Raw genomic sequence first — 26,407 nt, 5'->3', positions numbered from 1 at the left:
GCAACCATTTGAAATACCATCCCATTGTCTCGGCAGCCAGCATTAGGCTCAAGAGGTAAAGTCGACGTCTGTGTTCATTCACCAAATAAAGTATCACCTCTCTCTGTCGAATACATTACGGTTCTAAATCTAAGCTACACATCTCCCTTCATCAATCATCAGCTATGCTTACACCCCAGCCCAGTGTGTATGCCGCTATGCCATGCTGTCCCAATGCCCCAGGATTACTCTATATGCGTAACGTCCCTGCCAAAGCTGCCATATGTTCCAGAACGCCTCGCTGCCCTCCCTCAACGCCTATGATACTCCCCCATTCCCCCCACAGGCGGCAGCGTAAACCTGGACCCCGAAGCCATCGCCGGCCCTCCCATCACCTCTCCCACCGGCGGCAGGAAACCTCTATTCGGCCCAGCCGTGAAGCCCGCCGCCGGCACCGCCCTCGCGCTGTCCGCCCTCCGCCTCATTGGGCTCGGCCCAATCGGAGAAACGCTGGAGCTGTTCCTCGCCGCAGTCAATCGCGTCTGCATCATCGGTGACACCGTCTGCGTGCGCGGCATGGACGACATCTGCGGTAAGCTGTGCTTATGCGTGTGCGTGTAGGCACTTCCACCCGCGCCTAAGGCTGCGGGCGGAGAAATGCTGAGGCCGCGCTCGGGTTGCATGTTAGGTAGTGATGATTGGTGGAGTTGAGATTGTTGTTGAGGCTGGCCAGCGAGGTGGAAAACCGACACGTTGGCGCGACGCGCCATATCTTCCTCGCCGAGCTGCCAGTGCATGGCCTCCGCGGCGCGCCAGGGGAGTTGCATTTCCTTTGAGATTTTCTCCCACATGTCTTTCTTGAACCTGGCAAAACACATATCAGCAACGCATTTTCGTAATGATGAATGAGAATGGAGAAAGACGCGTCAAACATACCGTTCATACAACCTCGCCAACTTATTCTTCTTCTCATCATCCCACTCCGTCCTTCTCTCAAGATAATTCTGAAACCTCAAACGACAGCTAATCGCGCTCCGCCCGGGTAGATGCTTGGAGATGTCCTCCCACTTCATGCCGTTGCCGCGGAGCTCGATGATCGACGCGTCTTCATCCGGCGTCCACTTCGATTGCTTCTTCTTCGCAGGTGATTCGGCGGGGTGGGGAGGCGCGAGACGCTTGTTGTTGATTCCGGGGCCGTGGGGCGCTGGGAGCGGCGGGCCGTACCTGGGGTCCTGTTGCATGGAGAGCGGGTGGTAGCGGGGGTAGGCGTGTATGGGCGGGTATTGATTGTGGTTGAGGGGAGGCGGGTATGGTTGCACAGGGTATTGCGCCGTCTGCATTGGATGAGGCGGTGGAGGCAGTTGTTGCGGTACCTGCTCGATCGACGGCCGTGGTAATGGTGCGGGTGTCGATGCCGCCGTGAAGCTTCGAACGGAGGCGGTGGTGCCATCTCTCGCTCTGCTGCTGCACGATCCTCTGGAGCTCGTGCTGGCATTTCCTGGCGATCTTGGAGGAGGCGTCTGCTGGACGAGAGAGTTGATGTCCACTTTTGCGGTTGCTTCTGGCTAACGGCCAGGACGTGGAACGGTGATAAAGTTGGAGAGAAGCAATGTCGGGACGTTTGTTGATCGGAGGGCTGTCGTTGAATGCTTGGAAGAACCGGTGAAGGTTTGGTTGGTCGCAGTTTCGTTCAGAAGAGCGTCGTCAGATCGTTCAGAGTGTACCAGAGACTCGTTGGAGTTGTTGTTCGTTCGTTAATCGATTGAAGCGCGTCTGTCCAACTACTTCGCGTCGTCGAGAGTCCAGATCATGGCAATCGTAAAGTCGGTCAGTGAGTAGCCCCGTGGCAGTTAGGTACTGTGCGACGCCAGCACAGTGTTGTACTCTCCGAGTCACGACATGCGTCAAAGCGGTCTATCTTAGGGCACCGCAGGCGTTCGTGGATGATCCTGTTCGTTGAAACTTGGGTCAGGTCGAACTCTATGCATAAGCCACGATGTGCCTTGCCGATGACACGACTGCCGGAAGGTAAGTTTCAAGAGCGGGCGAGCAGAACGGGAACTGGTGTAACGAATCTCCTTGACGTAACACGACCGGAGAGAATGATGAGATCTAGTAGCAACGGGAAGAGTAGGGACGCAAGAGGACCCAACGACGCCAGGCGCGGCTGTTCCCTAAGCATGCGCAGCAAAGAGATGCAAGCAATAGCAGTAGGAGAGTGGCTCCCGAATAGTTGGATTGATTGACAGCCAATGACAGGTGGAGCAAGGGATATGTGGGATGAAACTCGGGTCAACCTATCGTAGAGAGTAGGCACCACCATTCTCATTCGAGGGAGACTCATCACGACTCGGACTCGGCAGGCAGACCCTCGATGCAGCCAGCCAGGGCGAACTGGTGAGGTGGCTACAGGCTGTGCTGTGCTGGCCTCGCCACCATTGTTCGAGAGCCACCACCCTGGTCCATGCCTTTGATGTTATACGCCATTACATTATCGGGAAGCTTGGCCCAACAAGATGCCTGAGAACTGGGGTGGTCGATGTTTCCAACACACTTGGCAGAACGATCTCAGGGATATGGGTGGCAGATCCATACCCATGTATAGTGTTCTCTGACGTCGATATGGAACCAACAGGCCTCACTGATGGAAGAAGGTTTGGCTACTCGGGCATCATTCATCTTGGTTTAGATGCCCAAGTCCAGTCCACTTATTTCCCGCGGGGTATGTGCAGAGCTAAAGGGATCGAATGCTTGAGTTGGAGCACTCAGCATTCGTCGTTGAAACGGCGGTGAAGGCTTCATTTCGATTGGTCCAGGTGGACGACCACCTATGGTAGGGCTGTGCCGAATGATGACCTGGCGAGAACTGTGATCTGCATGAGTGGGTGTCCTTATTGCCGAGCCGAACGCATCCATCTCATCTCTCAGATACTGGGTGATGATGCAGTCGGGTGTGTTGTTTGAGACAAATGAAGCCAGGGGGATGAGACAGCATGACAGCGTGCTGCGCTCGTGGCAGCGTGCGCATTCCAATGTCACATTGCCTCGGAATGAACGACCAGGCGGTGAGGTGCCACTTGGTCGGTGCCGGTCGCGAGTCCCGACTTCAGGTGCCGCATTGACGTCGTCCGAACCGGTGACACCTCACGAGTCGCTGTAGGCTCGATCCTGGAAGGCCAGTCTCTACCCTTTAGCCAGGTGTATGGACGTCAGTCTGTCGGTCTGGGCTGGCTGAGCCACACCAACAGGACAGACCGCGAGTGTGCTGCTCATGTGATCCATAATTCAGCTTCAAGCTTCGTGATCAGCAAATGGCATGTAGTGGTGCTGACGGCGGTGAATCGCTGGCGGGTAGGGACAATGCATTGTCAGGGATACGTGCTTCACGCAAGTCATTAGATGGATGGACTAGCGGCAAAGGAAAGACAAAGCACAGATCGCCCGTTCGATCAATGTGGATCGTGAGCTCGAACCTTGTTCACCACGACATCGTGTCCCAGTCTGGACTCGTCTGTCGGTTGCCGTCTGCAGGGCCAGAAATGACAAGTCCATCATGCCAGCTGGAGTGTCCGCTTGACAGCGAAGGACTCGATGACAGGCGTCCACGTAGGAGCTTCGAGGTTGTGGTGTGGGGTCGGGTAGGGTGCAGTAGGTGCTTGAGGATGTGCGTCTAGAGTTGCGGGACGAGACGCCAAAAAAACGCCGAACACGTTCCTCATCGATCTCCCCAGGACTCCCCTGCACGTCGCGCCTCACGGAGAGCAATGCTGTTCTGGCGGTGAAGCCCGCTGTTTCGTGTCGTCCAGCTTCGCCCTGCACCGTGACGTGCCCGACTGCGTACCCATTCCCAGTTTGACGCGGCAGCGAGGTTGTCCCCAGCTCGAGTCGTCGACTTCGGAGGCCGCGCTGGAAGCAGGAAGGGCCGTTGTTGGAAGGAGATGACTTCGAGACGCTGGTGCTGCAGTCTGTTTTTAGCCTGACGAACCGCGGCGCCGAACGCCGACGCTGCAACTCCATTCGTCGAAAGAGGCAACCACATCACCTCTTCACTTGCTTCACCCGCAGGACAATTCGAGCACGTGAGGCACAGCATTTATATCGCGGATATTGCCTTGATTGGCAGTTCACAAGAACAGCAGACTGAAGATCACGTGTCCGTCTGGAGATCGAGCGCGTAGACCGACCAAGAAGAAGAAAAGAATCTCGAAACAGCCATATTCATCATGGCGACATCAGCAGATATCCCCCTGCTCATCACATCGGAGAACGCGTCCTCCGAAAGACGTATATCGCCATCGTGGAGCGTAGCACACCTCAAAGGACGTCTCGAACCCATCACAGGCATACCGGCCACCTGCCAACGGATCAGCTTGAAGGTCGGGTCTCAGACGCCTCAGAATATTGAAGCAGTCGACGAGGAGGCGACACAACTCGCGCAATGGCCTCTGCAGGCTTATGCTGAGCTCACTGTAGGTATTAATGTCTTTTCTTCTTCTCTGTTCTTGCGCGCATCATCTTCAATCTGCCATTTCATCATCGCCACAAATCTTAAACAGGCCATTGAATCCTCAAGCCCTTCAAGCACCTATGGACTATACGGAGGGCTACTACAACCTCCACAACTGGCGCCATCTCACTCTCTCAATCTTGCACAAAACAAGTCTCCATCTTCGCCACCAAACTAACCCCCTCCAACAGATCTCCGACACCCGCCCCCCCTCCCACCGCACAAACTACACCGACCCCTCCTCGGTCCCCAAATATACCATGCCCACCCCGACCTACGAATCCCTCCCTAACTCCGTCCTCGCCTACAAAAAAGCCAACCAAGTCGGCCGTTTCGACCCTGCCGCCCCTTCTCTCGAACAACAAAAAATCGCCAATACCTTCCGTGAAGTATCCGAACGGCACATCACCCCCGGAAAGCGGTGTAAATTACTTCCCGAGGAGGATTCGAGGAGGGGCACGGTGAGGTTCGTCGGTGAGGTGGAGGAGATCCCGGGGGTTGGGGCGTGGGTGGGTGTGGAGCTTGATGAGCCGACGGGGAAGAATGATGGGTCTGTGAAGGGGAGGCGGTTGTTTGAGTGTAAGGCTAATTATGGGGTCTTGGTGCGGGCGGAGAGGGTGGAGGTGGGGGAGTTTGGGGTGTTGGATGAGTTGGCTGATGAGGGAGACGAAGAGTTCTAAAGTCATGCATGGTCTTCGTGAGCGCGTGGAGGAGATGTAGATCGTAGAGTGTTCTTGCAACACGTATACCAATCTACGTACTGACTGCGCGACTAAAACAAACCAAACAGCGGGTATCTGAACATCCTGAACCCATTTGCTCACGTTCCTGTCCCTGCCAATAACCCAGAAAAGCGCGTCCAGACCTGACATTCAAGCATCAAGTTCGTCCATCCCAAACCATCATCCAGAACAGCTTCCTAAACCAGACAATTCCTCGCCAACAGTCTTTCAAAACCACACAGCTTCTTGCCAACGTGAAGCACTTCGAACCCAGACAACATAAGGCAATCCAATCACTTCCCCATCTCAACAACTTCGCACCCCTGCGCAAAGAAAATCCGCGCCGTCTTCGTCGTGCTCTCGTTGAGGATGGAGTAGTTGTTACCTGAACAAATCACAGCACGTCAGTGACAAGTCCATTGATCAAGAAGTATAAACAGACGGCACATAAACAAAAGCAAGTCCGGTGATCCTGCACCACGAGAACAACCCCGGTCTCAACCGAGTTCCGGGCTGCTGGGTCCGTGTGTAACGTTGCGAACCCGTTCGGGAGGGTTGATCGAGTAACAAGTTCGGTGACACAGAACCCCTCACACACAGATCCCGAACCAGATCCCCAATCCCGGCTGAACTGTCAGCTGTCGAAACGAAAGCGCCAGTGCGGTGCCACGTTGTCCAGCAGGCGCTCGTGCGGTGTCACGGCGGCTAGTGAACGCGGATGCTGTGTCAGGGGGGACGGTGGAGATGGTTAATTCGACGGCTGGTCGCACACCATTGTTGTGGTGTTGGCTGGGTTGGGTCCGAAGTGCTCGTACTGGAGGTGAGGGCTCGCTTTTGGTGGGAGGAGCGGTGAGTTGACTGCTGTTTCGTCCAGGCTGTCGAATGAGCATCTTTTGCGAGCGAGCCCATATCCGCGGATAGCCGAACTGGTGGTGATCGCGAGGAGGCCAAGAGCAGAATACGAGCGCGCAAACCAAAACAAACAAAGCAGAAAGAGAAAGAAGATGGAACTCACCCCTCGGAACAACCCACACCCCACCCTTAGCAATCGCAAACTGCGTCACCTCTCCCGCCTCGTCCCCTCCCCTCCCAGCCGGATACACCTCCACCATGACCTTCCCCTCATGCACAAAGAAGCACATCTGCATCTTCCGGCAATTCTTCGCGCGCTTCTCGCCGCCAGGCGGGAGCTCGACGAGTCCGGAGCCGAAGAAGGGGAGGGTCATGATTTTGGCGTACTTGAAGGTCGTGTTGGCGACGTCTTTGGCTACGATGGAGTTGGAGGCGAAGGCGAGGTCTGTGATTCCGTGTTAGCATAGTGAGCGGTAGACATGAGGTAGAGACGAGAAGCATACCTTCGCGAACCAGATCCTCAGGGTCACCCTGCTGCTTCTCCGGATCCCAGTTCGCCACATCCCCAGCAATGACACCAACCTCTTCCTCCCACTCATCAGGGTGTGTGCTCTCCGCATCGCTCTCCTCGTCAATGTCGTTCAGATCATTACCGCCCTTGTTCTTCTTCTTGGTCTTCTTCTTGACTGGCTTCCGGCGCTTCGGCGGGGAGACAATATCTGCCCTGACGATGCCCGCGGTCTCGCCGTTCTTGTAGAGGCGCATCTCGTTGGCCCAGTATTTGAGCGGTTGCACCAGGTTGCGACCATAGCGAGAAGTACGTTCGCCTGCGTCTTCGTACGGGGTGGCGGCGCGAAGGTGTACGTTGCTGATGGGGCCCACGCTGAGGCTGCGGCTGCCTTCACGACGGTCGCGGAGTTTGGACGGCGAGTCGTTGAGTTTCACTTGCTCGCTTTGACCTCGCATAGCTCGATTGGGGTCGCGCTCTTTTGGTGCCTTTGATTTCTTTCCGTTGCCTTTCTGTTTGGCTGGCGCGGGCTCCTCGGGCTCCTCTGCGGGCACGCTCGCGTCTTCTTCCACAACATACTCGTCGCCATGCGCGATCACTGATGGGTCAACAGCCTCATCTCCCTCATCGTGGTGCACAATGACCTTGTTGAGAGACGGTCTTCCTCCGCGCTGTTTCTTCTGCGCGCGTCCAGTTTGGCTGATCTGCGATTGAGATATGCTTGCATCCTCAAGTTGGCTGTTCTCCAGCGTCGATCGATCTCGTTTCCTACTCGATACCATCGGTGCGACTGGAGGTGTGTGCTGGATCTGGCTGCTGTTCACAGAGCTGCCAGACTTTCGTGGACGTCCTGACTTCCTCTTCTGTGGGACTTCCTGAACTTCTTGCTCTTCCTCCTCTTCTTCGGCAGCGCCAGTTTGCGCCTCTTCTTCATCATGCTGAGGCACGGCATCGTGAGAGTCCTCATCATCGTCCAAGATCAGCGGTCCATCATCCACGGGTAGCTCCGCGCCTTCCGCTTCCTGCTCGTCCTCCTCAGCGATCGTCACTTCAGCTGGCGTAGCTTTCGAAGTCGCCGGCGAAGCAAAAGGGTTCGACTTTCCAACACCAAGCGACCTCCGCAAGACATGTCTCGGCTTGAACGGACTCGGGCTCTCAATACTCTGCTTGACCCCGCCCTCTCCAAAGTCCAGCACTCGATTCGGACGCAGCTGCGAGCGCACACGTGCAGGTGTGCCTTCCTCCTCAGGTGTATTCATGCGCTGCTGGGCAGGTCTTCCCGTAGAGGCGCGTTTCGGCGATCCGATATTCGTGTGCTTCGGCGTCGATGCGCGCGCAGGCGGAAGTCGCGGCGTTTTGCGCGAAGCGAGCGTAACATCTACATCTGGGCCTGAGCCTGGCGATGGTAGCGTTAGCAACGTGGAGGCTGTGCGATTGGGGTGGGAAGTTAGAATATGGTCTTTGTGCTTGATCTGTGTGTACTGCTTCGACTCACTCTCGTGCATATGCGCATCGCTGCTGTCCAGGTGATCTCGTGAAGGTGAGCCGGGTGAGGAGAAGATATGAGAGACGGGTTCCAAGCCATGCTCGTCGCGGACGCCTTTGTCTTCTAATGTGATGCCGGTTTTGCTAGAACTTCGTCAGCATACCGCACTCATCGCCATAATATTGGCGCGATCGCATACCGCCCGACCTTGCCCACATCAAAGAACTGGTTGTCCTTCTTCTTCGGCCGTCCCGGTGTGCTGCCCTTCGCCTTCTTCGCTACTCGCGCCATGTCGCGCGGCGCGCGGTTCTCCTTGTCGTACTCCAGTTTGCCCAAGTCTTTCGCCTGATATCATATAAGTCTCCCAAGCAATCGCGCGTGTATTTTTTCGTGTCCCAATGCTTTAGATGTTGACGCGATGCAGGTCGTCGTTGGGCGGGGCGTTTGTTTATTGCTTGGCGCGAGCTTAGTCATGCTATCTTTCCGACATCACATGAATTCATCAACCATAAAGATAAGGTAGTTCTATAAGTTGAAGGGAAAAACACACAATGCTTGAACAGTTCCGAGGCAGCTCCCTCTTTCTGACGCTCCAGCATGCGCTCCAAGTAGTGCTCGCCGGATACGCTCTCCGGCATTCCTACGTCGCTATCACGAAATTGCGGAAGTACGAGGCGACCACCAAGAAAGCAGCAAAGTGGTCAGATGAAGCGCAGCAGCAACTGAACAAGACGCGGACGACGCAGGGTGCTGGGGCAATAACTGTAAGGCCAATCACTCCAAGATTCAGTCTAAAGCCACCCCATCTTCTTACACCTTCGACAGGCCGTCGTCTCCCTCCTAGCCTCCCTAACCCTCATCGCCCTCCCCAACTTCTTCTCGGGACGGACCCGCTCCTTCGTCTCACCCACCCTCCTCGTCCTCGTCATCGGCGCCCGCCGCTACATCAAGTCTTTCTGGGCACCCGGCGACGCCGACAGCAAAGGCAAAGATAAAGGCACCGTTGTCCCTCTGCCGAAGATGGAAGAGTACAACGAAGCGGTCCAGAAGACGGAGGACTTGCTGAAGTGTCTGGAGTATTTGGAGTATAGTTGGGTGATTACGAGTGTGTTTGGGTTGATGAAAGCATGATGCTCTCGTGTCATGGGGGGTATGATGTGATGAGCTATGAGAGCGATGTATGTTTGATCTGTCACGATGCTTCTCAGATACTCTCCCATCCTTCATACCCGTTTCTTTGGCCTCGGATCACATTTGAGGTTAGTGAGGCGCAAAGCTACCCCCTCAGCTGCCGAAAGTAGACTTCTTGCCATCTTATCTGCGGTCGGGACCCCAGATTCCATGGCTGATATCCAGCAGATAGTTCGCTGACGCAGATTGGCTGCTGAGGACGAGACTGTTCCGCCTCATTCGTAGTTGGAAGGCCTTCGGGATGACGATCGAGAAGACGGGGTCGGGAGATTGGCGTGAGCGTAGCTGCCGGTAGCATTCGTAGCTCCTGATGTCTTTATATCCCCTGACTAAAAGCTGACGGAATGTCTATCAGTGGCATATGTAAGCCTCCGTTGAGATGCCCATGCATCCAATCGCTCAGTGGCGGATATGGCATTGTTTGCCCAGGCGCCCGGTTCGAGGAAGGGATATGACATCCTGGTGCATGCTGAGCTTTCCTGGGGTGAGGACTGGCCGTTGGGCTGTAGGCGCCTCGACGGTACGGCGCTGCGCGAGGCTCCGAACAATGCGGCCTCAAAAAACCTCCTCAGTCACCCTTTTCCCAAACCAATCCGCCAACTCATCACCCTTCTCCTCTTCACCCATAAAGAATCCAGTCAACTTCATGTTGTCATCCCTGTCATCGACATCCGGCCAGTCAGCCCGACACGGCGCTCCTCGGGCTTCAAGCATCTCCTTCGCCGTGCCCCAGCTGAATCTCGCCTCACTACCCCAGCCAAACAGCGGGTGCATGTTCCCCTTCATCCAGTTTGTGCATCTGCTGTCGGAAGGGTAGCCTGATCCCCACGCTACCTGTCCGCCGTCATCCGGGCTGGCGTAGGCGGTGTAGAGGACTTCTAACGCAGCGTCTCGAGTGACTTTCGCGCAGACTGAAGCAGCTGAGACACAGGGGTACAGACTATCCGCCTTCTTCGCCACGGTGATTGACAACGCAGGGAAGATGTGCTCGAGCTTCTTCTGGTACGTTTCTGGACGGCCTATGGTGTCAATGTAGACTTCGCGGATATTGACGCCGGAGTCCAGCACTTCTTGGATCAAATCGATGGTGGCGTCCATGGCTTGCGCATTGAGGTTGTAAGTGCCCGTTGGTCTCAACTGGCCTGCAGAGATGTCGCGAGCAGACATTGTGCGGGTTGCCCAGCCGCAGTTTTGGAAGAGGTCGCAGTCTGCACTGCACATCTTTTCCATGAGATTGGAGCGGACTGCTGGCGTAAGCGCTTTGGAATCGTCGAAGTGGTGCTGCTCGGCCAGAAGGGAGTGGTGCAGCTTTAATGGTAGGTAGCAGAGTCCATAGACCATAGGACCCAGAACGGGTCCACGGCCTGCTTCATCAACTCCGAGGACGCATTCGGCGGTGGGATCCGAAGAGGTTCCATGAGGGATGTTGGAGTGGTACGTGTAGCTTTCGCCTGATAGTACTCTGGTTTTGTCGATTGAAGGCGGGATGAAGACGTCCTCGACGGGCGTTTCTTGCGCAATGTCCTGTGATTCTGATTGGTCTTCTGGGAGGTCTTCCATAACTATTGTGTCACGGATCGTCCGATGTGCAGAGCCTTGCTAAAACTTAACAAGCTGTATACTTCTTGCAAGATAGACACACTGCAAATGCCAATTGATACGTTCCTCGTCGGTCGCGTTGCTTTCGCGTTTGGAAGACGTGAAGTCGATCTGAAGCCCAGGACAGAACGAACGCCTGACGGTCTAGATTCTTCGCAGAGCAACCTTGCCTTGACTTCGACCACTCCTTCCGTCGCCCTTGTAGATGATTTCAAACCATTCACATTAACAGACGAAGTGATCCGCTAGAGCTGTACGAAGGCAGCTCGGTAGAAAGCAGTGTGGTCGGGACGCAATGTTTCTGCACGTACACCACTGTCAAGCCATCCCTTCTTTTCTGCAGACTCCGAAGGCTTGCTCCGAAGCGCTGCTCAACATCATCCCATCGTCAACGGGAACGGGTGTCGGTCCTTTGATCAGCAGCAGGGCCAGCAAGGCCGAAGGCTCTGTAGAGGTTTGACAGAACGCTCGATGCACAGCGCGTTCAGCTCTTGCCGGCCGACAGCGACCCCGCAGAGCTATTGGATGCCTCGCTCAGCTGGGGACGGCATATAACAGTTTGAGTCCCTGGCATTTCCGTACAAAGATTGAATTTCTCCCCTTCGTATCTCCTGTCTTCAGTCGATATATCAAAATGCCTCGCAAAAACATCTCCTTCAAAACCTCCGACGGCCTAACCCTCAAAGGCTGGTTCTGCACTCCCGACAAGAGCTCTGGCAAACTCCCATGCCTCGTCATGGCCCACGGCTGGTCTGCCCTCAAAGAGATGGACCTTGACGCCTTCGCCGAGTACTTCACTTTGAAACTCGCCATCGGCTGTCTTGTGTACGACAATCGCTGCTTCGGGGACAGCGAGGGCGAGCCGAGACATGAAATTATTCCTTCGTTGCAGCAGAGCGATTACTCGGACGCTATTACTTATGCTCAGTCGTTGGAGGAGGTGAATGCAGAGAAGATTGGGGTGTGGGGGTCGTCGTATTCAGGCGGGCATGTGCTGCTTGTTGGGGCTGTCGATCGGAGGGTTAAGGCTGTGCTTGGCCAGGTGTAAGCAGTATTTTCGCTCTGAGCATGCTATGCGTGAATGACTCAGTCCAACAGGCCCTTGACATCAGGCTGGGAGAACTTCAACCGTCTCATCAGACCCGACTTCCAGCCCGGATTGAACCAGATGTTCCAGCAAGGTACCAACAATGCATACTCGAGCTGCTGGAAGTCCGACTGACCATCAGAAGACCGACTCGCCCGCATGTCCGGCGAGAAGCCCACGACCATCCCAGTCGTGCACGAGAACCCCATGGAAACCTCCGCCTTACCAACAGCAGATAGCTACAAGTTCTTCTCCGACTGGGAGAAGAAATCCAACTGGAAGAATGAAGTCACAGTGAAGAGGCAAGTACTTACCCTGCAATCCACTCGAGTCCCCATCCTTTTTACTAACCCTACATCTTCAGCGTGGAGCTCCTCCGAGCCAACGATCCATCTCTTCAAATCCACCGCATCGCTCCAACCCCATTATTGCTCACGGTGGCAGAGAATGATGTGCTGACACCGACTGATCTGTCCCTCGAGGCTTATTCGAGGGCGAGGGAGCCGAAGCAGCTGCATATCATCCCCGGAGGCCATTTCGACGGATACACTGGCTTCAATTTCGAGAAGAATGCTGGATGTCAGGCTGAGTTCCTGAAGCGGACGCTTTGCTCATAGATTAATGTATCAGTTGAAACACTCGCGCCTTTTTTCTTACTTCGTAAAGATCTTCAGTGTGTTGTCAAGGCTATCGTAACCATGTGAAGACCTACCTCGCTGTCGGAGAAGAAGCTCAGTAGACTAGAGCAGAGAACAAACAAACGCTGCTTCTCAGAGAGCGTAAGAAAATTTTATCGTGCCTACCTTTGCCGTATCGTCCGCATCTTCAAGGTAGAACAGGAGCTGATCAAACTCGTTCCGCCTCTTCTGCGCCGTGCAGGCTGTCGACGGACTAATCGTGGTAGGCGTAAAGGTTGTCCTCGGCGGTCGAGAGGGATAGCATCAACACCCTCCTGCCGCCTCTTCTCTTTAATAACAAGGCGTTGAGATGTAGCTTGTCACGAGAAGGGACATTGTTCCGAGTGTCGAGAACTGGCTGCTTACTTTACCTGCTGGAGGCGGTGCTCAGTGGGCGCGGGGTGCTGTCGACGAGAGGGACATCGCTGTAGTGCCGCAATTGCAGGACGTGTTGGAGGGACGTCGCTGTAGTGCCGCAATTGCGGGATGTGTTGGAGGGAACGAGTACCCATTAGACCATTCCCACCACGTCTCGAGCATCATGACGCCCCAGCGCGGGCTCGACAGTCGCTGTAGCTCCGGCGCCACTCGCTGTATCACTGAGATCAGTGCCTGTCAGATCATGTGCCGATGCCTCTCTGCCAACTCAAGTCGACGTTGTAGGTGCTTCATTCGCTATAGTTGCGCCGCAGGCGGTGTCTTTGGAGATGGATACTCGCTGGGCTGTCGTGCTCGCCACACCCCCATGGTCGTAACAAGGTGTTGTCGGTAGATCAGTCGCTATAGTTCGGCATCACCAGTAGTATCAGGGGAGAGCAAGTGCTCGTATTATCACCTCTTGAGCCTTCTCTCTGTGATGAAAAGGTGCTGCTGTGGGCAGGACAGTGACTGTGGGTGCGGCGTCACCGGAGGCCTCATTGAGAAGGTGAATCAAGTAGCGTCAACGCCGCCTTCTCTCAAAGAAAACAACAAAGAAAAAAGTGTGGCACAGAAGAAACGTCGTCACTCACCTCATTTCACAACTACATACTCGAGCGGACCCGCGCTCGCTCACCCCAAAGCCGCACAATCCACCTTCGCCGACGCGAGGTTCACCACCCCCTCGCGCCCCCCCTCCGTCCTCCACGACACACTCAGGCGGGCCCGCACGTCCCGCGCCAAGTGTATCGTGTTCTCGAGGACCAACCCCTCGACAATCATCTCCGGCAGCAGCCGGCACACCCGCACACACACCCGCTCCGCCCCGCCGGCCGGCACCACCGCCTTCTCGAACAGCAGGGCCCCCTCTGCCCCACCGCCGCGAGGGAGCGCGACGCACCGCACCCCCATCGCCTCCGAGAAGGCGTTGCCCAGCTCGAAGCAGAGCAGCCAGTCCTCCTCGCCGTCTTTGTCCTGCGGCACAATCTCCAGCCCGGACACCGACAGACCCGGCAAGATCGTCAGCTGTACTGGCGCGACGACGCGCCGCGTTGCCGGAGACGCGGCGTCGTCGTCCGCCTTGCCGTACGTGAAGGCGATGTCGCACCGCTTGGTGCGGGTGGCGGCGACGATGTCCCCGACGTAGGTGAAGCACTGCTCCACCGCGACGATGTCGCTTCTGGTGTCTTGGCGGACGACCGTCTGCGCGAAGTCGTTCGTCCGGTTGATGGTGGCGACTTCGAAGACCTTGGCGACGAGGGACTTGGCGATGGAGACGTTCTTGAGGACGATGGTGAATTCGACCTTTTCGCCGTCGAGGAGCTGGGCGCTGGCTTCGGTGAAGGGGGTCTTGTCGACGACGAGAGTTGGCATCTCAGGGGCGGCGACGTGGATCTCATGGTTGAAGTCGTAGGGCAGGCCAATTCTGTCATCCCCGGACCCCGAGATATGGTCACGACCTTTCTGGCCCTGACGCTTGACGAGGGACGAGGCAACACGCTTGAACGCATTCTTGACGATGGGGAAGAACTGCTTGCGCGAGGCGAACACCTTGATGTTGCATCCGATGATCTTGAAGTCGCCGGTGTCCGTAGGAGTCACATATACTGGTACCTCCTGGATGCGCAGGGGACCGAGAGTGATGGGCTCGTCATGGCTGACTTCGAGTGCGACGCCTTCAGTGACGATTTCTAGCGACTCGATCTGGATGGGGACTTCATACGGGTTCTGAAGCGACACCACGGACTTTGAGCGCTCGCCCTTGACGATGATCTTTGATTTAGGCTCTTCTGCTGTGCCAGGACGGCTTGCGCTTGGGTCGTAGAGCAGTGGGTTGCCAGAGGTGCTTCCTTCTGCGATGGTTGTGGTAGACTTGGCCTTCGGGCGTCTGACGACTGCTAAAGCGGGCTCTGGACGCATCAACTCGACGCCGCGTACAAGGAATTGGTCCCAATACTGAGCTTCAACGTCTTCTAGGCCCATGGTCCTGGCTGCTTCAACAGCGCGGGTCATGCTGGCGGTGAGCTTCTCTTGCTCTTCCTTGGAAACAACCTTCGAGCTTGACGAGTCCTCGGTGTCGATGGCGCTTTTTGGTCCAAAAGATCTCAGGAGCGATGCGTTGAGCCGTAGGATACCTTGAGGGCTTGGTGTTGCTTCGCAGAATGCGGCCAGTTCGCTCAGGATATCGAGTTTCATGCTATCGCCGCCGAAGAAGCTTGGTGCAGACACTTTGGTGCTATCTTTGGCACCTTCAGTCTCAACCAGATCGAAGCCATAGATGCGGGCAAGCTCATTGATGAGTCCATCCAAGCCTGTACTTGGGCCACTCGCGGTGAGTACTGCGTCTGCCCTCAATTCGGTTGGGTAGGTCCCGCCTGGCTGTATGCCCATCTCGGCAGCATGTCTTTTGCGGGCCAACGTCAGAGCGGAGGTGAGTACCGACACGAGTTCCTTGAGCACGATTCCCTTCTTACGGTCGAGCGCGATCAAAGAGTAGACTCCTGCGATACCCGCCAGGATGGCGATGTGATCGGCGTCCGGCACGTTGTCCAGCAGTGTGGGCTGTGCGTTGGACATGAATTCGGCGATGGCGACTTTCGACGGTCCATTTGAGGCATGTCTTGTCGATGCGAGAGCACTCCTGTCTTTTGACTTGTTGGTGCCAACGAATGGATTGAGCGCTTCGGTGTCGAGATGGGCGTCGCTAATGTGTAGAATGGCCAGCAATTTGCCGAAACGTACGGTTGCGTCCGCGACTGGGACTACTGGCAATTCGAGCGGGCCTTCCGTCGAACGGTAAAGACTTAATGTAAGCTCGAGCAAGTCTGGTATGGCGGTTGAGAGGCTTCGAATCGAGGCTTGCTGAGCTGCTTCGGCTCTCCTGAAGTCCGACCGTAAGGCGACAGAAAGCCGTTGACCCGACTTCTCCAGCGAGGCATAGCAGATGGAAGGAATCTGGAACTCTACGCCGGCCCAGGAGCTCAGCAGGAGGCAGATCACAATGTTCTCCAGTCCTTTCGCTTGCCAGATACTGTCCGACAAGGCACGAGCTTTGGTTGTGTGCTCCGACAACATGCGCAGCGCCTCGCTGTAGTGGCCAGCCATCATGTATATCGAGCCTATTACGATGCCGACCCTCGCTTTACCTCTTTGCTTGATCTTGTCTTGCGATGTACCGGAGCCGAAGCCTTGGACTGTGATACGATCCTGACTGGTCGTCCGCCCATGCTTGCCTTTGCTACTGGACTGGCTGTCCGTCCTTGATAGACCGCTTCCGAGGCTGCTGGCCCCTTGTATCTGGTCGAACGATGTAGCTGGTATGCCGCGGTTCCATGGCGGCTGGCGACTGCTCTCTTCGATCGGGCTCGTGGCCTCGCTCTGGCTTGGTGTGCTGCGCCCTGATGCTGAGCCTGGCCTCCGTTCCGACTCGCGGTAAGCTACTTCTCTCTGCAGGTTGCGCGCGGTCTGGCCGGGTGTCTGTATACTCGGCGAAGCTTGCAGTGCTTTGGTGTAGGTGCTGAGCTCTTTGAGAAAGCGCGCGGACATCTGGCACAGCGCTTCTTTGGTGGAGGCGCCATTGATCTCCCAGTCTTGGTTGATGAAGACCACATTGTCCTCCTTGGGTTGTGTGTTGCCATCTTGGCCATCTCCCAGCACAATGAGTTGCCTGTCTACAACGCGAGGATGGCGCTCTTTTAGAAATGCCGATGCTGCTTCGAGGTCTACCTCACTGGGGGTTTGTAGGTCTTGCAGGCCATCAACGATGCCAATGACAAGTAGAGGCTCGCGGAACAGCTCGAAGGGCGACAGGTGGTGTTGCAGCTCGCTGGGGGCTGCTGTGGTGTAGTTGTAGAGTAGGGCGCCACTGGGGGAGGCTCTCGGGTGGAGGAGGATGTCATCGTCGCCCAGATGCGGTGTCACGTCCGCCAAACTGATCACCGCCGCCTCGCCTCGCAGGCCCTCTACCACGCTCAAGAACTTCTCGCGCGTGATTTGGCCCACGGGCAATACCAGCGCGCAGATGTGAGCGGGCGCGAATGGCGAGTGACGGTCCATAGCGCTGGATTTCTGCTGGCCTCCGCCCGCGGTCCAATGCTGACTTGCTCCTTCGGCAGCGCCTGCCCTGCGCGACAACGGCTGGCGGCTTCCCCCACGAGCAAAGGCTTGTTTCTGCGCCTGGCTGCAGGATCTGAGCGGCTCGGGCGGCTCCAGAAACTCACGCTCGGGGCGCTGTCGATCGGGAATGAACGACAGCTGAGCGGAGATTTTCTTTTCTTTGCTACGTCCTCGACTTCTCCTTCTGCAGATAGCGACCTTGTTGATGATGTTGTGACTGCGCGATGCTGCCGGCCGGATGTTGATGTCTGTGTAAGAGAGAGCAAGCTGCCAGCGGGGAAGTAAAGAGACGAGAGCATCACGCACTACCGGAATCACTGGGGGAGGCAATCTAACATTGTGCCTGATTTTTGCCCGGACGAGGCCCTAACGACGATGATGCTCGATCAACTACCTGAGAGATCTATTGACACAGCGCCCAAAGGCCTATGGATGCGCAGGATGGGGCCAACACGCCAGAATGGAGGCCTCAGAGCAGCCTCTCTGGAGGCGTGGATTCCACAAATACATCAAGGTATTTCCCCCCATCTATTATGTATGCCCATCCTCCTAAGCATCTTTATTGCAATTACCAATTCCCCTTTGAAACGCGTGTCGAAATCGCCGCAGAAGCCGTCAAGAAGAGTGAAAATGGAGGCACCAGGGTGGACGATAGCGATCAAGCTTGGCTTATGCTGACGCTCCGCCGCAGCACCCTGCAGATTCCCGCCCTCTCCTCCTACGGGGACCGATCCTCAACCACCAGCGATGACTATAGCGGCATCATCGCCGCCCACGCGACGGAGATGTCCCAGACAGGCCGCGACATAGCACCGTTCGAGCCGGTGAGCTGCGAGGTGCTGATCCAGCAGATCCGTACATTCTCCCCTATCCCATCGTCGAATGCGCCACCACATTCGGTGACATCACATCTTGACTCCGTATCTGGCGCGCTGAGAGATGCCGCTGTGACCATTCGTTACAATGCGAAGTGGTTTGCTGAGCCAGATCTGGCGGAGCTCCTCGAGGTGGCTCTCGAGGCAGCGGCGGCCTCATCTGCCTCTGTCGACCTCTACAGTGGGGTCGAGCTGGTCGATGTCGTGGGGATATACTCAGCGCTTCCGCCACAATCACTTCTCCTGGTGGCTCGCTTCTTGGCACAAACACATTACAACGCCACTAGGGCCAACAAGACCAGGAAGCTGGCTGATCGAGTCTGGGTGACGATGAGACGGGTGTTGGAATCACATCTCGGTGTACAGTATGTCGCCGCTCTGTTGCAGATGATAAGGGAGGAAGATTACGCTGCTCTCGATCCCAAAGTCAGTTATGCCCGCCTTGCAGCGGCGGTAAATATCATATCAGAGAAGTTGTTGTTCGGAGAAGGGGGAGTGGCTGAGTCTGAGCTACCAACTCCACAAACAGCTGAGCTTCTTGATAGTCTACAGAACGCGACACACCACGGCAACGAGCACGTGCAAGATCTCATCATGGACGCCATCACCACCATCATCACGCGCAACGACACCACAGACACGGCGGACATGGACTGGCACAAGCTCCTTGCTGCTGCTAGATCGTGCATCGACGGCCTCCACAACCGTCAGCTCGCCCGCGGCCTGGTTGGAAGGATAGCGACAAAGTCAGATCGCTTCGAATCCACCGATCAGGTCGCCATCGCTTGGATGTGCATCGATATTTCGCAGCCACTCAGCACAGTGCTCAGAGAAGCACTGTTATCACACTACGCAAAGCTGCTGCCGGTCAGAGACTGGAGCAAGTTCCACGACATCATCACGCCGCTCTCCCGGTCAGATGAGTATACAGAAGAGCTGCAGATGCTGATGGGAAGGAGCATCGCGGACTTCACAAACACGACAGACGCTTTTTTCATCTCCGCATACGCCGAGACCCTCCAACAAATCATCGAACGACCAGCGACCACAAAGAATGCCGCCGCAGTGCTCGGCAACGAGCTGGTAAGAACCTTTACACACTGCATCATGTCAGCTACACAGCCCGAGGAGTTCAACACGCTCTTCGATGCGCTCTGCGATGCGTCCAAAGCCTGCTCTGTTGTAACAAAGTCACTCCTTCTCATCCGTGCAGACGCGGAGGGCGCCGTCTACTACCCAATTCACGGCTATCACTACAACATCTCCGGCGTCAGACTGAGCAGCTTCGACGCCACCATTCTACACATCATCCAAGACTGCCAGGATTGGGAAATCTACAACCACATCATCAACGAGCTACCAGCACTGCTCAGCAATCACGCACTCTTCGACGACCGTTCGGAGTTCATCCAACAACTCAGAGAGATAGTGTGCGAGCAAGTCGAGAGTGGAAGCTACCTTGGCCCACCAAAAGAGAGCGGCTTGACAAAATCGCACGTCGCAGCACATCTCATCGAGACACTCACCGCCATCCTCAGCTATCACCACCACCTGACCAAGCAAGAAATGCTCAGCGTCATCTCCACCGTCCTCTCGACCGCCGGCTCAAGAGACTACATTGTCAGCATACCCTGCATACATGCATTGACGATCTGCTGCTACGAGCTGCCAGACACCATCAGCGGCTACATGGACGACATCATCGACAAAATGTCTAAGCTGGTCACGCAGCGCTACCTTGCGATCCACGTCCTGCTCTTCCTTGCCGGGCTGTCACGCCTCCCAGATCTGTTCCACAGCAACTTCCGCACGCAAGATTATAAGAAGATCTTTGGCGTATGTGGGAGCTATCTACAATCCATTCGAGGCTCAACCGGACATGTGGACCTTCGCCAAATTGCAGACGACAAGAGCAGCAAGAGCAGTAGCGCCGAACAGGCTGATGCATTACCGCAATACGTCTACGCTCTCACACACCACGTCATCGCATTCTGGTACATTGCACTCAAGCCAGAGCATCGCAGAGAGCAGAAAGACTACATCACAAGCTTGTTGAGACACAACAACGCAGATGGAGAGACTGTCCTGGAGGATCAAGGTCTGGTAACAATCGACCTCATGGATCGCATCGACGCAGACCACTACCATAGCGCAGACTCGGATGCCGCTTTCTTCTTCGATCCACTGGCTGGCCGCATCACACTTCAGCATCGCCTGATTGGGCTTCTACTTATCACGACAGAGACTTCATTGAAGCTGCGAGAGACGAAGATCACAGTACGTCGACCGACCGGCACCGCAACGCGCGCCATCAGCAATTGGATTGGCAACACAGAATCTATTGTTACCGCTATCAAGAGCGACAAGGACTTCCTCAGCATCCTACCTTACGATCCAGACGGTACCACCTACGGCCGCATTTTCAAACCCTCGCCATCATCTACCCTTGGCCCAATCGCCTCGGAGCTCATCACAACCCTCCCCGACGACGATGCCGTCACCCGCGCCATCCAATCCATCGACCGCACCCCCGGCCTTGACTCCCACAAAGCAGGCGTAATCTACATCGGCGAAGGCCAGAAAACCGAGACCGAAATCCTCCAAAACGTCCAGGGCAGCCCGGACTACATCACCTTCCTCTCCGCCCTCGGCACGCTCCGCCCCCTCCATAACGCCCCATTCAACACCCAAGGCCTCGACCGCACCTCGGACGCCGACGGCCCGCACGCCATCGTCTGGAACAACCAAGTCACCGAGCTCGTCTTCCACATCACCACCCTCATGCCCAACGACGCCGACCCCTCCCTCAATACCGCCAACAAGAAGCGCCACATCGGCAACGACTTCGTCAACATCATCTTCAACAACTCCAGCGCCCCGTTCGACCTCGACACGTTCCCCTCGCAGTTCGCCGCCGTGTACATCGTCATCGCCCCGTCCGCCCGGACCTCTTTCCTGCAGACTAGGCGTCTGCGGACTGACGGTCTGCGACGGCGCGGTGACGATGACGGTCAGCAACTGCGAGGGGACGCTTTCTTTTCCGTCCGCGTACTGACCAAGCCCGGGTATCCGGCCGTTTCGTCCGCGGCGACGGAGAAAATTGTGTCGGCGGGGTCGTTGCCGGGGTATGTGAGGAACCTGGCGCTGAACGATTGCGTGTTCGCGATCATGTGGCATTCGCGGGAGGGGGAGGGGGGTGAGTATCCGAGCTCGTGGCGGAGTCGGTTGGAGCAGTTGCGGAGGTTGAAGGAGAGGTTTGGGGGTTAGACGGGGTGTAGATGAATGTTGGAATGCATGTGATTGCGCTGTGCGCTCTTCTCCCAAGTCTCAGCTATTCCCCTATGCTCAGATCGTCCGCTGTAGTGGCATAGTCCACGGCAGCGCAATGGAGAACACCCATCCTTCTTCCTTACGAGCCATCCACAGTGTACTCTGAGCCCACAAAGCATAGCGACGCTTTCACATGCGAACCAGCCAGCGCAACCCTTCCTCCAATCAATGGTGGTCTTCGCAAGAATGAAATGAAGTCCTCACACACTCCCTGAAGAAGACTGACAACCATTCGCCGCAACCATAAGCCGATGAACCTCGACTAGCGTCACCCTACCTCCTGCCAATCAATGATTCGCGGCAAAGAAGCAGGATCGGTACTCCAGGAAAGCATTCGCCAATCTGTTCACTCACAATCACATGCAAACGAACACCAATTAGCGCGGCAGTGGACACAACCAACCGGGGCGGGAGCCTGGAGGGGGAGATGAAGTGAAGTCGTGCGTTCACTCGACAACAGCAACAACCTCGAACAATCTGCGGTATCCTTGGCAAAGGGCTGGACGCCAGCTAGCGCCGAGCAATCGTCAGCCAATAGTAGCCTAGGTGGGGATGAAGTGAAGTCGCTGCTCCGCCAGCCTGAAGCCCAGGAGAAGACTCGTCAGCTCCTGCCGTCTTCGGCGAGCGGTTGGACGCGAACTAGCGCCTCGAAAAACCGGCCACTCAGGGCTCGAGGCGCGATGAAGTGAGGTCGTCGAACGCGGCACCAGCTCCAGCTTCCTACACCTCCATAGAAAGTCTGGTATGCTTGGCAAACAGCCTGACGCCCGCTGGCGTCGCGTGGGCAGCAGCCAACCGCAATCTTTTCGAGGGGCGGCGGGGATGAAGTGAGGTCGTGGATCTCGACAACAGCTACGCCCTCATGCAAAAGCTGGTATCCTTGGCAAACAGCCTGACGCCCGCTAGCGTCGCGTGGGCGGCAGCCAACCGCGCTTTCCTCGGTCCAGGCCTGAAGATGAAGTGAGGTCGCGCCAAATGGTCTCAGGTGTTTGGAGGGGTGGTGGGTAGGAGCCGAGGTGCTGGCATGTGAAGATGGACGCCAGCTAGCGTGGTAATTCTTTCGGCCAATTGTGTTGAGAGCTGGTGACGAAGTGAATATGAGAGACAAAGGTGAACATAGAACACAATGTAAACGACATCCACTTACTCTGCTCTCTGCGCGTATCATTGATCTTATTGATCTCGTCAAGAGTATCCTACAAACAACACCTCACCCCTCTCTCCGCCCACCCCTCCCTCTCGCACCCCTCTGCATCACCGGACTACTACTCACGAACGAACTCTCAACCATCGAGCTCGACAAGTTCAAACTCCCCGGGCTTCGCGTGAGCGACGCATCAAGCGACGGTGCCGCCCGAAGACGGTCTTGCATGCTGACGTTCCCGCTGCCATTGGCGGGCGTGATGGTGGCGTGGTCGAGAGCTTCAAAGGGGAGACGGCCACGTTGCGGCTGCTGGTGGTGATTCGATTGTGTGAATTGCGAGCGAACGGAGGAGCGTGTGCCTGGTCGTCGTGCGGATGAAGATGGGATTTGCTGCTGTTGTTGTTGTGCTTGCTGTAGTTGTCGCTGTTGCCGTGCCGCTGCACCGACGGAGTCACCGAGCGGCGAGTCGTCGTCGTCTAGATCGCCGTCGGAGGTGCTATCTTCGACCTCTGTATCCGTGTGCTGGTAGCTGCCTGCCTCCGGCACCGAGTCGTCTAGATCGCGCTCCATCTCGATGCCCAGGTCTTCTTCATCCCTCGCGGCGCCCGTTAATTCTGCCTCCTCTCGTTCTGCGAAGCGTCGTGCTTGCTGCTCATCCATCACCCTGCTCCCCTCAACTATACTCTCTTCATTGAAGGATGTCACCTCGCCCCCTAGCCCACTCTCCTCCTCTTCCTCTTCCTCTTCTTCACTCTCCTCCTCAACATCCGCATCAGCATCAGGAATATCTTCATCCAGATCCCTCTCCTCCTCGCCCTCGCCTTCTTCCTCCCCTGCCTCCGCCCGGGCTCGCGCTTCCTCAGCCTGCTGCTGCGCCTGCATATCCCGCAACCCCTGCTCCTGCCGCATCATCTCCTCATGCTCAGCCAAGTCGGCAGCCTCCTCGTTCATGGCCTGTAGGGTCTTCGGGATGCCGGGGGGTCGTATCCAGTAGGAGCCAAAGTTGCGGATGGCATGCTTGCGGGCTTGGATTGCTGCTTCATCTGCTACCAGCAGGGCGAGAGGGTTGGTGCGAGGGTTTGCATTGCGTTTCTCTTCGTCGCGGCGAGATTGTTGGTGGTGTTGGCGGTGCTAATGGCAGATCAGTATGGATCTAACCAAGTAAATTCATGGGACGTACGCCTTGCTGATTATGTCGACCATGCTGCGGTGGAGATGGAGATCGAGGACGCAAATTAAGGCGACCTGGTAGTATGTCTGGTTGCGGTAGGAGGAGTGGTAGTGAGAGCATGATGCGTTGTTGCTGCGCAGTGTTTTGTGATGTTGATCTGTTGACTTTCACATGCAAATGTCGAGGTGAGGTCGCGCTGTCTCGCGTTTCGCAGTATTTTCTATCATGGACTGAGTATTTTATAGCATGTAGAAGACTAATAACACCAGAACGAACAACGACAAGGCGAAGAAGAAATGGTTGTAATGCCAATTGAGGCTGTAGTGGTACACGTGTGGTATATCGTTAACGAATGTGACATTCACATGCCCGTATCTACCCCCTGATCGCTCCTGCCGGGCTCCTACATGCCAAAGATGAGCCTGCTGCACGTTGAGCCTTTGCGAGGTTGCCCACTTTGCACACCTTGATCCTCTAATAGGTACCTTTTACTGTTGGTATACCTTCACGAAGGACTTGAGAGTGTGGGTGACCATGGATACGAGCGAGCACGAAGCAGAGCCATGCCACTTCCTCCGCCTGCCCACCGAGCTCCGCCTGCAAATCTACGCCTATGCGCTGCACGAGCATCCATATATCACCATTGGCAGCGCCCAGCTAGTAGGCAGACACGCCGACATCGTCCATAAACTGTACGTCCACTACCTGTCTACCCAACCCATATTTGCCCACTAACACCCACCCCAGCTACGCCGACGAACGCACCCCCCACCCCGGCCTCCCCGACAACTCCATCCCCCTCCTCGAACCCACCTACTCCCCCTCCCTCCTCAGCCTCACCACACCCCCCACACTCTCCGCCTCCAGCCCCTCGTCCCCCACCACAGCCGCCCCGCACATCTCCCTCGCCAGCCTCCACCTCCTCTGCCGCCAAACCCACCACGACCTCCTAACCCACTTCTCCGGCCCCGAAGCCCACCACACCCGCCTCTTCCTCTCCTACCCCAACGGCCTAAACATCCTGCGCACCCTCCCCGGAACCTCCAACCTCCTCGCTCAGACCCGCAGTCTGCACATCGCAGGCGCCTACCGGCCGCACAACTTCTCCGCCTCGCGCGCCGCGACGCTGGGAAGCACGACGCATCCGCCGTTCGTCGACGAGCACTTTCACGGCGGCTGGAGCCCGAACTCCGCTGGCCAACTCTCGGCGCTGATCGCCGGGCTCTTCGGGCCTAAACCGACGCACCCGGGGTTGACGAAACTCGAATTGAGGATCTACTACCCGGGCTCAGACAGCTACAGCGTCGTGTGGGGCGACGATGACTCCCCGACCGTGATCGCGTTGCGGAACGTGTTTGATGGGGAGATAAATGTGGAAGTGTGGCGGGGACAGAGGGGGACGGGGGTGTATGTGAATGTCACGAGGGATGAGGCGGGGCAGAGGAAGGAGGGGGAGCGGCCGAAGAGGGTTGTAAGTACGGTTTGGAGGCGGTTGGAGGAGGGCGGGAGGGGCGAGCCGGCGGTGGGCACGTGGGTTGTTGATGAGCGGTGGCCGGAGTGTGAGTATGAGGGGGTAAGGGCGGTGGAGTTGGGGGAGGGGGTTGTTGTGAGGGAGGGGTGAGGTCTTCTTAAGGTCTTTGTGAGGACCTGGGACAAGCTTGTACGGCGACGACTGTTATGTCGTATGTTGTGCTTGGATGTTGAAGCGAGGATGACATGGGTGCGGTGGTGATGTTGGAAACACATGCCACTTCCGGCAGGCTTGAATGATTGACCGTTTTGGATGTTGGGTATTGTAGCTCAATACCACTCTGTATGATGCATAAGACGGCATGAAAGATGCATAACCTCAATACTTGCATGTCCAGTCTCGCATGCTTCGTTGGGTTTGTACGTCGCTGCTTCGTGCTCGCCAACTGGCAGGCAACACAGTTCGGTGCCACCTTAGCAGAACTGCCACCAAGGCCTCGCACACACTCCTTCTCCGACCTCTTGGATCTTGCACTGCCATGCCAAACCGAGAGGGGTTCCTGACTGTGAAGCAGAAAACGCTCACTGGCTCAAGCTCCCTCAGCCGCTCTCCTAGCCCGTTCCACCCGTTCCACTCTTCTCGCCTCTCGAGCACGCTCAGCGATCTCCCGCCGTATCTCATCCTGCACGACCATCGCTGGGGTCCGAGGACAAGCGGTGCATGCCGAAGCTATGTCGTCGGGTGCGTACTCCGTGCATTTCGACTGCAGGTCCGCGGGCTCGTGGAATTTGAGCAAGCTGCTTTCTGCTTCCCACTTCTGCTCGTAGAAGTTCTGGTATGCTAGAGCTTGCTCTTCGCCTTCTGACTCCGTCGAATCGACGTCGGATTGCAACGTGGCGACATTTGCCATGATGGAGTCCTCATCCGTGGCCTGATTCGTGACCAAGAGCGCCTTGCCGTCTGGGTCGATCGTCCAAACGAATGTGGCGACACGATAGACATTACGCGGATGAGGTTTCGAGATCAAAAAGGCTTCCCGCTCTGGCCACGCATCGTCCTCCAGCATCTGCACACTTACACCTCTGGCGAGATTTTCGGCCGTCGCTGTGGTCTCGTATGACTGCTTGAAACGCGAGAAGAGGCTTGAGAGATCGCGCGTGGGTAGTCTGTTTTTGTTCAAGAAAAGATATTCCATACGAATGGTGATTAGGCGTGGGAGGTCCATGTGCGTAAGAGCCTCCTGGATCCAGGACCAGTCAAGCGAGATCCAATTCT

The 26,407-nt window shown here is 56.4% G+C and overlaps 11 protein-coding genes across 11 annotated transcripts; 5 read left to right on the top strand and 6 right to left on the bottom strand.

The window, feature by feature from the left end:
- Nucleotides 1-290: 290 nt before the first annotated feature.
- Nucleotides 291-1,319, bottom strand: LTR77_002688 (uncharacterized protein; the record flags this gene model as incomplete). Its single annotated transcript, XM_064799947.1, has 2 exons — nucleotides 291-843; nucleotides 916-1,319. 2 exons carry the CDS (start codon nucleotides 1,317-1,319, stop codon nucleotides 291-293), a joined length of 957 nt encoding a protein of 318 aa, XP_064661286.1.
- Nucleotides 1,320-4,202: 2,883 nt separating this feature from the next.
- On the top strand, nucleotides 4,203-5,166 carry LTR77_002687 (uncharacterized protein; the record flags this gene model as incomplete). The annotated part of the gene is made up of 2 exons (XM_064799946.1): nucleotides 4,203-4,448; nucleotides 4,678-5,166. The coding sequence occupies 2 exons, from the start codon at nucleotides 4,203-4,205 to the stop codon at nucleotides 5,164-5,166; spliced, it is 735 nt and encodes a 244-aa protein (XP_064661285.1).
- Nucleotides 5,167-5,501: 335 nt separating this feature from the next.
- On the bottom strand, nucleotides 5,502-8,345 carry MIF2 (mitotic fidelity of chromosome transmission- protein; the record flags this gene model as incomplete). The annotated part of the gene is made up of 5 exons (XM_064799945.1): nucleotides 5,502-5,593; nucleotides 6,224-6,505; nucleotides 6,564-7,964; nucleotides 8,064-8,197; nucleotides 8,254-8,345. The coding sequence occupies 5 exons, from the start codon at nucleotides 8,343-8,345 to the stop codon at nucleotides 5,502-5,504; spliced, it is 2,001 nt and encodes a 666-aa protein (XP_064661284.1).
- A 260-nt stretch (nucleotides 8,346-8,605) lies between these two features.
- Nucleotides 8,606-9,185, top strand: LTR77_002685 (uncharacterized protein; the record flags this gene model as incomplete). Its single annotated transcript, XM_064799944.1, has 2 exons — nucleotides 8,606-8,818; nucleotides 8,880-9,185. The coding sequence occupies 2 exons, from the start codon at nucleotides 8,606-8,608 to the stop codon at nucleotides 9,183-9,185; spliced, it is 519 nt and encodes a 172-aa protein (XP_064661283.1).
- A 615-nt stretch (nucleotides 9,186-9,800) lies between these two features.
- Nucleotides 9,801-10,805, bottom strand: LTR77_002684 (uncharacterized protein; the record flags this gene model as incomplete). The annotated part of the gene is made up of 1 exon (XM_064799943.1): nucleotides 9,801-10,805. The coding sequence occupies one exon, from the start codon at nucleotides 10,803-10,805 to the stop codon at nucleotides 9,801-9,803; it is 1,005 nt and encodes a 334-aa protein (XP_064661282.1).
- A 673-nt stretch (nucleotides 10,806-11,478) lies between these two features.
- Nucleotides 11,479-12,548, top strand: LTR77_002683 (uncharacterized protein; the record flags this gene model as incomplete). The annotated part of the gene is made up of 2 exons (XM_064799942.1): nucleotides 11,479-11,888; nucleotides 12,296-12,548. 2 exons carry the CDS (start codon nucleotides 11,479-11,481, stop codon nucleotides 12,546-12,548), a joined length of 663 nt encoding a protein of 220 aa, XP_064661281.1.
- Nucleotides 12,549-13,658: 1,110 nt separating this feature from the next.
- LTR77_002682 (uncharacterized protein) lies at nucleotides 13,659-17,081 on the bottom strand (the record flags this gene model as incomplete). Its single annotated transcript, XM_064799941.1, has 1 exon — nucleotides 13,659-17,081. One exon carries the CDS (start codon nucleotides 17,079-17,081, stop codon nucleotides 13,659-13,661), a length of 3,423 nt encoding a protein of 1,140 aa, XP_064661280.1.
- A 593-nt stretch (nucleotides 17,082-17,674) lies between these two features.
- On the top strand, nucleotides 17,675-21,283 carry TSC2 (Tuberous sclerosis 2-like protein; the record flags this gene model as incomplete). Its single annotated transcript, XM_064799940.1, has 1 exon — nucleotides 17,675-21,283. One exon carries the CDS (start codon nucleotides 17,675-17,677, stop codon nucleotides 21,281-21,283), a length of 3,609 nt encoding a protein of 1,202 aa, XP_064661279.1.
- Nucleotides 21,284-22,556: 1,273 nt separating this feature from the next.
- On the bottom strand, nucleotides 22,557-23,781 carry LTR77_002680 (uncharacterized protein; the record flags this gene model as incomplete). Its single annotated transcript, XM_064799939.1, has 2 exons — nucleotides 22,557-23,621; nucleotides 23,671-23,781. The coding sequence occupies 2 exons, from the start codon at nucleotides 23,779-23,781 to the stop codon at nucleotides 22,557-22,559; spliced, it is 1,176 nt and encodes a 391-aa protein (XP_064661278.1).
- A 414-nt stretch (nucleotides 23,782-24,195) lies between these two features.
- Nucleotides 24,196-25,282, top strand: LTR77_002679 (uncharacterized protein; the record flags this gene model as incomplete). The annotated part of the gene is made up of 2 exons (XM_064799938.1): nucleotides 24,196-24,353; nucleotides 24,409-25,282. 2 exons carry the CDS (start codon nucleotides 24,196-24,198, stop codon nucleotides 25,280-25,282), a joined length of 1,032 nt encoding a protein of 343 aa, XP_064661277.1.
- A 439-nt stretch (nucleotides 25,283-25,721) lies between these two features.
- LTR77_002678 (uncharacterized protein) lies at nucleotides 25,722-26,357 on the bottom strand (the record flags this gene model as incomplete). The annotated part of the gene is given in 2 exon segments (XM_064799937.1): nucleotides 25,722-26,198; nucleotides 26,211-26,357. 2 exon segments carry the CDS (start codon nucleotides 26,355-26,357, stop codon nucleotides 25,722-25,724), a joined length of 624 nt encoding a protein of 207 aa, XP_064661276.1.
- Nucleotides 26,358-26,407: the final 50 nt, after the last annotated feature.

The sequence above is a fragment of the Saxophila tyrrhenica genome (assembly GCF_035928015.1).
Source record: "Saxophila tyrrhenica strain CCFEE 5935 chromosome Unknown scaffold_4, whole genome shotgun sequence".
NCBI lineage: Eukaryota > Fungi > Ascomycota > Dothideomycetes > Mycosphaerellales > Extremaceae > Saxophila > Saxophila tyrrhenica.
Note: the sequence above shows the minus strand (reverse complement) of the source record. Positions and strands in the feature narration are given on the sequence as shown.